General features: G+C 36.3%; 1 protein-coding gene across 3 annotated transcripts in view; it reads right to left on the bottom strand.

Moving 5' to 3' along the window:
- Positions 1–1,325: 1,325 nt before the first annotated feature.
- The window catches only part of SLC17A6 (solute carrier family 17 member 6), a 34,208-nt gene continuing 22,965 nt past the window's right edge, over positions 1,326–12,568 (bottom strand). For 2 of the 3 annotated variants that reach the window (XM_074918054.1, XM_074918053.1), the window contains 8 exons: positions 12,014–12,101; positions 11,826–11,912; positions 10,846–10,988; positions 8,278–8,427; positions 5,991–6,123; positions 5,350–5,460; positions 3,786–3,913; positions 1,326–3,427 (listed from right to left, as the gene is read on the bottom strand). In XM_074918054.1, coding sequence (XP_074774155.1) covers positions 3,095–3,427; positions 3,786–3,913; positions 5,350–5,460; positions 5,991–6,123; positions 8,278–8,427; positions 10,846–10,988; positions 11,826–11,912; positions 12,014–12,101 — 1,173 coding nt within the window. In that variant the 3' untranslated portion in view covers positions 1,326–3,094. The remainder of the gene's footprint in view (positions 3,428–3,785; positions 3,914–5,349; positions 5,461–5,990; positions 6,124–8,277; positions 8,428–10,845; positions 10,989–11,825; positions 11,913–12,013; positions 12,102–12,568) is intronic. The other variant, XM_074918055.1, reaches the window with a different exon arrangement.

Genomic DNA, 12,568 nt, shown 5'->3' on the forward strand with positions numbered 1-12,568 from the left:
ACCTGTCATGCTACTCTTCCTTCCCAGAAGAACAGATTCCTCTGCACCACCATTTAAAGAGGAAGTAACAGAGTCAAAGCAAAAGCAGAGAGCTGGAAAGAGAATATGAAGAACCTTCAAGCAGTGTAGCATTTATAGGGAAATGCTGAGTTCCCACTGAGCTGTGCATGGCTGAACAGTGCAGTGTCTAATGCCTGGATTAAAATCTCTCCTTTATTCTAAGTAATTATAAAGTGTCAAGCTAATAAGAAAAAAAAAAAAAAATTGCCTGTACTTAATGAAAGGAAATTATTGAAACAATTCCAAAAGATAGAGAACATGTAAGATTAGACCGAAAACTAAGAATTGATTTTAATTTTGTTAATTCGTTTTCATTTTCTGAGCTGTCCACTTGCTCCAGTAAATACAACAGTACTTTTACAGCCCCTATTTATCCCACTTTTGACTCTTTCAGAAATTTTCCATGGCAACGTCACAATTCGTTTTCATTTTCTGAGCTGTCCACTTGCTCCGGTAAATACAACAGTACTTTTACAGCCCCTATTTATCCCACTTTTGACTCTTTCAGGAATTTTCCATGGCAACGTCACACCAGTCCATCAAAACAATTGGTAGTAACTTTGTGTGTTACTTGACTCAGCATCTCGTGACAACTAGCCTATCAGTGAGAAACGCTGGGCCCATTACTGTTCTGTCTAGCGTTTTGTAGCCTTTTGTTCAGTTTGGTGTTTCTGCATTCTTCTACTTTGTGCAAGAAAACTACTAAAGACTAAAAATTTTGGTAGAAAAATACTTTTAATCTATGATGTCTGGAATTTACTGATTTCTGTAGGGTCTATCTACAGGTGGATGGACAGTAACATTATGTTTCACTTAAAGAGTCTTGTTGCAGGAACAATAAAGGAAACAAATTCCAGGAATAGCAATCTGTGGTGATTTCATTTTCTTTAGAGAATGCTGATCCATGCCCGTTTTTTAGCTAAAACACATTAGTCTGTCTTTCCCAGTTGCACTGCATTGGCTGGCACACTGATCCTCCTACTCCTTTCTCTTCCACGCCTACTCCAGCCATCCTTCTGAGAGGAGGAATAACAATCTAGAGTTAGGTTCCTCTCCCACCACACACCTGTGCATGGTCAGAGGAGAGAGTAGACAGTGAAAGACATTGGGTATTCAGCAGAGCTCCCAGCTGGGTCATAAGATATTGTCTCCATGTCAATAGCAGAATTTGTTCTGCAGTGGCTAGAATGTTGGTAAACTATATTAAGGCACATCTAAAAAAATGACAAGAAACTACAGTTGTCCTTTTTTTATATAAAAGGATAAATAGAGCATTTTATTAACACTTTTTGCAGCAACAAAAGTGACACGGTCCACATCTTTTTCATTAAACACAGCAAAAGCTATGGTCACATTTTACATCACTTTGAGGCACAAAGCAAAATACTTTTTTTCTTAAGGTCAAGGTATGATTTGCATTAAAAAAAAGGAGAAGAAACAATCCTCAAGTTGTATATTGCGGTAGCAGGGTTTCCAATCACTAGCACAATACAATGAACAGACCAAGAATCCAGAATGGATTATTACATACAATAATAATCATTTGATTGAATTAAGAAATGGATCATAGTTGTCATTTTAGAGTATTAAGAAGTGGTCTGGTGTTGCTAACTTTAGTTGGTTCAGTTTGGTTTACTCCCAACAACCCCAAATATATACAACAAGCTAAATGAAGGTTAATATATAGTCTAGAAGATTATGCACTTCATAATGCATTGCACTTATTGCTTGGTACACTAATGTTGCAGTCACTGTTGAGTTATGCTAGAGACAAGCATGATGCTTGTTGGCTTCTTTCAACCCAACACTAGTTATTTACCACTTTGGTTTATTGTGAGTTTATATGTTACTCATATTCAGTGTCCATTATTATTAGGTTTAATCGAAAGACAAATACATTTTTTTTTATTTCAGGGATTTCTAAAATAGCAACATTTTCTATAATTACAGTATCTTCAATAAACTTATATCTATGTATACAACTGTGGCACGATGTGTAAAAATATGAAAGCTATTAAGGGAAGAATAAGGGTTAAATTATTCTCTGTTTCTTCTATTGGCTTCAAAATATTCTGCAAAAGAAATACATCCTTTTTCTTAGGGCTACTTGTTCATAGTAAATTTCTCTTTGGAATTTTGTAAAAGACTATATATTTTTCTAGGTTATATTGGTTTTTTCTCTCTCTAAAGACACCAGTACAAAGTTGGAATATACTGCAAAGAATGGAATAATAAAGCTTGTTTTTTGATAAAGGGACTTGACAGTCTGCAGGAAAAGTCAGACTTAATATATTTTTTTTATATTAGTTGATAAATGCAGGGAAGAACATGATAATGTCTATAATTACATAAGATTCTGTAAAGAATAGAAATAAGAATTTGTGCCCAAACATTCAGTATAAAACTCCTAAATAATTCCTTTATTCATCACAGAGTAGCCTGCAGCATGTAATCACGATAAACATACAATATGCCCTATTTGTTCTTTAGGCTTGATACAATTACCATTAAAGGAACTGGATCAATCCTCTGTAAATATCTAGGACTCAACCTTTCTTCTTTACGAAAGCTCTTGTCTTAGACTACACACACAATTCCTACATTGCACTGAGTAAACGTGTGTATTTAACACAATCTCTTTCAATACAGTGTAACAAATATATAAGTGCATTTTTAATGATCAAGTAATTTTGGCTTTCTAAAAAGAGCATTAGATGTGCCAACTTGGTTGCTTAGTTGTGCTTTAATCCTTAGTTATGAGTTTAGCTCTTGTATACTGTAAGTATCTAATTGCCTCTATAGTTTTGACCAGTAAACCCTTAAAACTCTAATGTTTATAGAACAAATATAACCTAATGAAAGTGATGACATGTCACAACTCATACAGATTGCACTTTGATGTATTTTTTTTTACAGTAAGACCTTCCTGTTTGATATGTGTTTACATGTTTATACCACATTTTATTTCTGTGTGCAAACAATCACAATGAATTTAATCACAAACACTACAAAATATACCCAATATTTAGGTTTGTTATGAATAATCTCCTTCCTTGTAATTGTATGAGTCTTGTACTTCCTCTTGTACAAATTCCTCTTTTTTCTCCCAACCATTAGGCCAGCCACCGTTGACCTGGGTTGTAGCACCATAAGACTTGGTGGTACCATAATTTACATAATTCTGAGTAATGTCCCCTGTCTCTTCAGCAAGTTCATCTTCATGAATAAAGCCACATTTCTCTTCACTTGTCTGTTCAGGGTCTGCCCAGGGTTGTTTCTCTCCCGAAGCAAATATGCCATAGAAGATAACACCCCCGTAATGAACTAAAGCAGCAATGAGGAAGACATACTGCCACTCTTCACGTGTCTGTAAAGAAGAAATTTGCTAAATCAGACTAGTGCATAGACCTATCTAACTCTTCTGAGCTGAAAGATTAAAATTAGGGATTGAGGTTGTGATAATCCGCAGAACTAAAACATTTAAGTGTCCAGTTTCCAATTACTTATATCCATCTTTGAAAAATCACTATTCATTAGCCTATAAAAAGCACTGACGTGGTGAGCATACACTGAAGCATGCTTCACGTTGGCAAATTCCTGGATGCTATGCCCTGGAAGTCCCAGACTCTAATATGGATATCCTGGCAAGTTGTACTACGGAAAGGTCTTGTTCTTGAAATCAACAGTATTAAACGGGAAGATTTGAAAACTGTATTATCATTTACCTTGTTCTTTGTCATCGCTCCGACAATTATAGGGCAAACCATTCCAGACAAGGTCCCGACTCCATTAGAAATCCCCATTAAGATGCTGGCATACCTTGGGGCTATGTCTAAATGGTTGACATTGAATCCTGCAATGCAAAGGTCAGCAAACGTTCATACCAAAAGCAGAGCATTACTTCAGTTCTGAAAAGTAATCCTATCACTTGACAATTTTACTATGACAGACTTAGGGCGTTTAATTACTTTTTCTCTAAAAGACTTATAATGTTTAAATATCTGTAGAGAGACTCTGGGTTTTCATTTTCTTCTAAAAATATATTTTAAAAGGATATCAAATGTATTTTCTCCCCAAAATTGTAGGTTGTTTTTTTTTTTTTTTTTTTAAATCCTAGTAGTGACTGTGTGGAGTAGAAAACCCAGGAGATATTTAGGCAGGGAGAGCATTCATATTTCTCAGTGTTATTCACAACCATTTCATGCTGTAAATAACATGTCATTTCTTCTTCCAGCTTGTACCACTTTCCTTTCCTATTGTCCACATTTTTTTTTCTTGTCACACAGACCAGCAGAAGGGAGTTCCCTTCTGTTCTTGAGTGGTAAAATGAAGGGAATAAAAAGACAGTATCTATAAAAGATTTATTAATTATTTTTATAAATATTTGTTTGTCCTCTTGCATTTCCAGCAGCTTAAGTCTGTTGAAACTTATGGAGTAACTATTTAAATAATCTTAGAAAAAACACATGCTTCTCTGAAGCAACAGAACTCATTGTCCCAAAGTAAGCACTTAAGTAAATGAAAACAGAAACCAAATCTTTGGATGCAGAAAGATAATAAGAGGGAAAAGGCAAGCAGTATGATATGGATAACTGTTAGAGAAAGTGCTATACACTTTTCAAGTTGTGCAAAACAGGCATGATAACTTGCAGAACACATGGGATTAAGGACAGATTTGATTAAGGGGAGTTTAGATGTTTGGCACAGAAGAAAAGAGAGCCTGTTTTAGACATAAGGAACCAGCATGGGAGAGGATACTAAGATCACAGTGGGAAAGCAAGGGAAGGCCAGGTGACTTGTGTTTGGGAAGGGCAAAGGCAAAGGGGTGATATATCAGCAGGAAAGGGGGAGAGCTGAATTTTAAATCAGAAAAAAATTGCTAGTAATTAGGCCCCAAAGTAATAAAAAAATGCAACATTAACAAAGCATTAACTAACATATAGTGGAAAAAATAGTAAAAGGCTTATATTTAAACAAATACATGGAAATTTAGGTATCGTTATATCAGTCCATTTGTGTTATGTTTGATTTCAAGAAAAATCTGTGGTGTACAGTAGCACATCACTGAAAAGAAAGTCTAATTTGCTGCAATGAATAAGAGTGAAGTATTTGAACAGAAGTAATTAATATAAAAGATGTGATTCTGACTGTACTTTCCTGTAATTATCATAAATAATGTCATTTGTAATTCTGAGGTTTGTTTAAATTACTATCAATGAATAAAAGCCAAATGAGATGTTCTCTCTGTTAAGATAAAATAATTTACTAATAGCAGTAATATAATCTTACCAGATATGGCGAATCCACTAAAGCCTACAGCAAGCACTAAGAATGAGATAGCCACTCCTTTACTGTGAGAATATCCCACCACGAGAAGAAGGGTTGCTTCCATACCAAAACCTGGGGAAATCATAAAGAAAACCAGGCATCAGATTTCATTCCCTCTCAAATATTGCAAGCCTTAGGATATGGTAATATTTCATAGGAAGACAGAGGCAAAACATTACTTCAGAGTGGAATATATTCAGGTATTTCTTTCATCCCTAAAAACCACATGTTCTTGCTATCTCAGATATTCCTTATTTTAGCCTTTGTATGGTAACCTATTGCTCGTTCCTGTCAGCTTTAAGATGAAAAGAAATACTTGTGATTTGGTTAGGTAGTTCCAGCCAGCCCTAACGGGAATATACACTTAACCTGCTCCTGAATTGTGCAGCCCTTATCACAGCCAGGATCCAGCTCATGTGACTTTAACCTCAGAAGTCAGGTATGTCATCTCAGGTCTGGGTTTTCTTAGTGCAGAGGGTGTGCAAAAAAATACACAAAGCATTGCTTCATAATACATGCAGTTTGTTTGTTTATTGTATACAGCATACTATTGGGACACTGAATCTGTACAAGAAGCTTTTTAATAAAATAGGAAGACTTACCTCCACAGTTCATTATCTTTCTCACAGTAGTGGTTGAAAGAATCTGTCTGCTTCTTAAAAAGTCTGCAATTTGTCCCCCAATAGGAACAATAATTGTCATCACTAAATGCGGCACAGCAGATAAGATACCCACCTAAAATAATAATTAGAATCAGCAGAGTATATACCATAAGGAAATATTGTTTCTTCATTTTCCGAAGCATTCAACAACTAATTGTTTCTCTTCAATTTCAGGCTATGTACTAAAAGTAATACTAAAAATCTTGGTTTATTAAATGAACAGAACTGGCGATCTTGCCGTTGTATTTTATGAAGGACAGCCAGAGTTTTGAAGAACCTCTGATGCCATGACACTTCTGTGTTTAGTTTGTTTTCATAGTTTAGATTTAAGCTAATGGCTTTTTTCCCCTCACTCATAGCCCTTCTGCTCTTTCTTTTCAGAAAATTTATGATCAAATGCATTAAACTGAATTGCTACATTTCTGTTGGTGATGTTTTAGGTGTCTCATTGCCCAGCAAACCTAACGTGTCTAGACAGATTCCCTGTGGATCACCCCCACGTGCACAATGGCCATTTGCCTTTGATTTCTGACCATCCCCCAAGCTTCCAATTTCCCATGGGCAAAAGATATGTCTGAGAAACTCTGTACATAGTGAAAGATAGCATGCTAAATATTGATTGACAGTATTCAGAATGCTGCACATACTAGCAAAGTAAGAAATAGTAATTTGGTGATGACTGCTCCAAGATATAATAATATATTTGAAGCACTTTCCTGCAAAACAGGTACCTGTGAGCATGGCACAAACTGCCACCTGCTGTCTCCTGTCACTCCAGACACTTTGGTCTAGTACACATGGCATTTTGTTGGGATAAAGAATACTGATTATTATGTATATCTGAAAAAGTGCTTAAGCACAGGGGGTTTTGCACGATTGCTGTCTGAACAGTGCATCAGCTGGTCTGATGTCTGGCTTGAGTTGCATCAGTGTGCAGGGCAGGCAGGCTCCATGAGAACAAAAAGAAAACAAGTTTTCTCTACTCTTCAATCAAAGTTGTGAAACTGTATTTCACTGCAGTTTATGTATGTGTCAGCTATGTTGGGACAGCTAGCTTCATCTTAATAGATGGTTCTCCCAATAAGCCAGATATGAAGTATGAGGTAACTTGTGGCATTGCCATTACTGCTTTGAGGTGTTCCTGACTGATAACTATTCATTTATGAGCATCCATATCCACAGCAGCTTAAACTGATTTTGCTGTCATTGTTTACAAAGCTCCACATTTCTTTGAGTACCCTCTAAGAAAAACCTTCTAGAACAAAATGATCAGATTAATTCTATAGAATATGACCATTCTTATTGCGTGCATAACAGCTGATGTTTCAAGCATAGCAAAGCTGCTTAAAATAACTCCAGCTAAAGATGGAAGCCCATCTTTAAATGCAAGATGGCATTACATATTTTTGACAATACTCCATAATACGGCAACACTTTGGAAGCTACTCATCCGTTGTCACATCGCAATTTAGGGTAACAATACCTCATGGAACAATATCAACCAAATACAGGTGTCTCAAAAGCACAAGCCCGGGTCACTTTCACAAGAAGGAAATCTGTATTAGTCGAAAGCTCACTATGCACTCTGGCGGCTTGTTTGCATGTATCCATATTCACACTATAAGTCTGATTCAAAATTCATATGAATTATGTGGAACTTCAGATCATCCCTATGTCTCATATTTTGCCACCATCACTCTCACTTCCTAAGTGGAAAAGGTAGAGCAGTTCTCACCACATCAAAAGAGGATACAGAAAGGTGACAAATTTTACTATCTTTCCTAAAACTATCTGATCCTGCTTTGTAAAATGCACCTAGAAAAATGGAACCATTTGTCAATGCTCTCTTTACAGCTTCAGTGGGATCCCGCATCCCCTGGGGTGTCAGGGACAGAACTGTAACGGGTCTCTCGATACCTTTCTAATACCATGCATGATCTGGTTTCAAGCACTTTACTGAAGCTCTTTTTGCAATATGGACCCAAGCAGATCATGACTAAATCTCATCCTGCCTTCACCTTCCCCGATCCAATCCCTCGTCACTGTTACTTCACTTATATGTGCTGGTCGAGAGAACACTAACTGGAATTAGGGGGATAAGATCTAAGACTTGTAAACCCATGATGAAGATGCAGAACCATTTTCTTTCCTCCTCCTAATAATTACCACAAATGTAGCTCTGATATTTGCATAGATAAAATAAAAGCTTTACGTTATTTTTACATACCTTGCTTATTTCAAATCCAAACACTTCCTCAAAGTAAGCAGGCTGACTAATAAGCAGCAAGTAAAAAGTCCAGCTTCTACAGAAGTTTGCAACTATTATTGCATAGACTGGCATAGATGTAAAAAATTTTCTCCATGGAGTTTTGTATTTCTGAAACATAGAAAGGGGGATCCAGTCACCATTTCGATAATTATCATCTATCTATCTTGCCTTTTCCTATCTGTTATTTTTACCTATACTCCAACAAGCTCATATATGCACAGCTTTATGTATCTGAATTACAATGACTTCAGTTACCATAAAGTATCCACATTTGAATGATCAAGATTTAATTTAAAAACATAAGCAAGTAAAAATTACTACAAAATGCAGGAGTGGAGAATCACAGTGATACTTAGCTGTATCACAACACTCATGTACAAGTGCCATTATCTCAATCATGTAAACATGAACATGCTAAGTCCAAACTAATAATATGTCCTTAAAAGACAATGTTGCTGTATCTAAGGCAACAGTCAGATTTTACACTGGAAGTACGCAATTTCATCAGATTTATTTAAGCATGTATTGTAGCATTTAAATTTTAATCTCAGCATTCTGAATAATTTTATTATCAAGCCCCAGCTGAAACTGCTTGGTCAATACATTTTTTGTTTGTTTTATTGTATTTTTAAAATGAATTGCATAATGAAAAAAAAATGACAGATGGACAGAACTACAATCCTGCTGAGTCCCAGCACCTCTCCATGAGCCCAGGGTTCTGCCCATCTGTGTTGATCCAAACCCAGATGAGTGTTTGAAAATCACTTCAGAAAGGTTTCAGGCTAAATTTACTCTACAGTTGATTTGAATACTGGCTTTTCCTCACAGAAAAACAGCCCATAGGTGGATCTATGCAATACCTTGTATACCTGTTAAATTACACTCAAGTGAGAGCTAAGGATATAATGTGACATAATTAAAGAAAAGCCAGCCAGAAAAGCTAACTTGATCTTATGGGAAGAATTTCAACCTGAGTATTTTAGAAGCAACTGAGCTATTGATAGACTAATCCCTTCTAAAAAATGTTTAATTAAAAAACAACAATAACAAATAGAAGTTATCCAGCCCAAATTAGAATTATATGGGCATCCTTTGAAGTATCTCATTTCATGTCAAACTTTCAACAATGCTTATAGGTATAAGAAACCATGACCACTGCTGAATGCTGTTGAATATCAACCCTGACACTCCCTCAAGAACACCTAAAAATGTTGACTATCAAAGGAATGACTGTAATATTTCCAGTTCCCTATTTAATCTGGATCAAAGTTTTTTTACCAAGAGAAAAATGGTTTATTCCCGAGTACAATCAAGAACCAATGTTCTGACCTATTAAAAAACATAATGAAGAGTGGTAGTGAGGGTTGACTGGGAATGGATGGTGTAAAAATTTGAGCAGATGAAGTGAGATTTAAGGACCAAATTTTTTTTGCTTTCTTGAGTTAGTAAGCATGATGATAGTTTCTTTAAAGCTTTTCAATAGTTAGAGAAATAGGAAAATTATTATGTAGCATGATAGGATTATTAAGTGGCTAGAAAATTCTCTGAATTCATAGCTGTTTTTTTAGGAATTCTTGAAAATTAATCCAGTACAGAACTAAATCAGATTATGAGAGGCTTGAGAGCATGTTTCCAGCAGTTACTATGATAAAGGAGAATGTTCTTATGGCTCTCCTGGCATGCTCTGTTGCAACTTATAGTCTTTCTTGCAAATAAAACATAGAATAGTCAGAATTTGCTTTTTCTCTGATGTTGTGAGGACCTCAAGAGACACTGCATAGTGCTTTTCTTCTAGTTTACTTTTAGAAAGAGGTAACCTTCCAGAAGGGATTATATAGGAAGGAAATTAACCACCTGAAATCAAGGTACTATGAAAGTCTCAATAAAGCTGCAATTTCAAATGTAACCATAGAGGTAGTTTTATATTTTGGAGTAGAAAAAGATACAAATTCCATGAGTGATCTGCTAGAAGAACTGAAGACTTCATTGTGACCTTTCAGTACTTAAAGGAGGCTTACAAGAAAGATGGTGAGAAACTTTTTAGTAGGGCCTGTTTTGATAGGACAAGGGGTAATGGCTTTAAACTAAAAGAAGGTACATTTAGACTAGATATAAGGAAGAAATTTTTTACAATGAGGATGGTGAAACACTGGAGCAGGTTGCTCAGGGAGGTGGTAGATGCCCCATCTCTGGAAATGTCCAAGGCCAGGTTGGACGGGGCTCTGAGCAACCTGATCGCGGTGAAGACGTCCCTGCTCCTTGCAGGGGGGTGGGACTAAATGACCTTTAAAAGTCCCCTCCAACCCAAACCATCTATGATTCTATAATTCTCTTCGTGCAGAAACAATATTGACTCAGAAATCTATCAGCAGATTTCAGATCTCCCCACCCCCCAAAAAAAGTTCAATTGTGTGAAACATGCTTTTCTCTCTTGAAGACGATGTTTGATTTTTTTTGTTGTTTCTATTTGGGATTTGTGGGTTTTATTACTCACATAGGAAGCAAGCATATGAGTAATATTCTTACTTCCATTGCACCTAGGAGGTTGGCACTCTCTCCAATGCTTTCTTCTATGTATCTCCTTTCTTCATCTGTAATCGTAGGATGCTTTGCAGGACTCTCATATGAAACCAAAAGCCAAAACATGTACCAGACTATACCAAAGCTCCCTTTGAAATGGAAAGAAAGACTTTTAAAAGATGCACAGTAAAGAACCAAACATGGAAAAAATCTGGGAATAATTATAACGAATTTAAATGGCCGTTGTTGCCACTGTTCTTCTATTGAGTCATTCTAACAGACACTTGGTTCCTCCAAACAATATTTGGGCAAAATACATGCAGGGCTGGACCATAGCGAAGACTTCTTTGTTTCATTTAGAGAACTATGTCACTGTGAGTGAATAGTCACTGATATTTTAACATTAATTTGTACAATGCAATGCACTGGAACAGCTTCCATTTCATTTCACCAGACTGTAAATGAGGTTCCCTTTTGTTGTTTGATTACTACACTAAATTTTTTGTTATCTTCCCCCTAATTCACATTAGTTTTACACTGCAAAATTACCTCCTTTGGAGCATTTTTTTCTATCAGTGTAATTTAAGGTAGCACAACTAGTCTGAATGAAGTTATGCAGGTCTTCAGATAAAAATCAGGACATCCTAGTCAGGGCAGGTACTCTGAACTTACAGTTGTAAAAACAAAAGAGTGACGTTGCGTGATCTGAGATTTGATAGATCTGCATAGCAGTTTGCACTGCTTGTACTAGAAGTGATGAAGGTTTCACCATGAACTAGTTTAGTTTCTTATTTAGTAATGTTGCTTTCCTACTCTCTCCTTTAAATTCTGTTCTTTCACTCTCCTTTTCTCTAGACTGTATTTTTAGCTTTATGGACCTGCCTCTCCTTTTTATTTTTTTTGTCATCTTAACAGTAGCTTTTATATTTTTAGAAAGGGTAGAGTAAGGTCATACAATATCGAAGCGAGATGAGCAAAATGCGTACCATACACATAGAACACCGAAGACCACCCAGTATATTGCACTAGAATTCCAGCTAAAGGCATTGCAATAACAGCTCCTGCATAGGAACCTACAAAATAAGACATACGTGGATGAAAAGGGAATAAAAGTCAATCTCAGAATACTTTTATGTTACAAATGAAAGAAAGACAAAAATAGAAAGTTACTTACCACAAAAGGAAGTGGTTGCTAACCTACTTCTTTCTAATGGGGGGGCCCACTTGCTCCAAATACCGTGGCAGGCAGGGTAGGTGACCCCCTGGGGAATGGGTGTGCCACAAGTTAGCTAATGCTCATCAGTCACTCAGTTCATTGTCTTTTCATGATTTACTTTTTAAAAATTGCTACAAAGAAGTTGAGAATGCTTTGCATTTCTATAGCAAAGTCTGAGCACAGCCATAGAACACCTTCAGTTTCTGTTAAGGTTGAAATGAGGTTTGTAAATCACTCCAAATCATTAAAGAGGTGTTATGGAACAGGTATAAACCACAAATATTTCCTTTTATTCCCCCTCCCCCTTCCAGGAAACAATTGTGAAGAATTAAAAAGAAATAGTCTTAATGCACAAGTAGCAGAGTCAAAGGAAACATGAGAACACAGACCCTCTGGGGTCTTTCTAATGCCGGCCTGAATTCTCCAGCACTCAGTTCTGGTGGTGTTCTAAATTTTTTTGATCTAAGATTTAAATTATAATTTAGGAAATACAGATTACTGTTCCACTGCTCT

This window comes from Athene noctua, chromosome 14, assembly GCF_965140245.1.
Source record: "Athene noctua chromosome 14, bAthNoc1.hap1.1, whole genome shotgun sequence".
Classification (NCBI taxonomy): domain Eukaryota; kingdom Metazoa; phylum Chordata; class Aves; order Strigiformes; family Strigidae; genus Athene; species Athene noctua.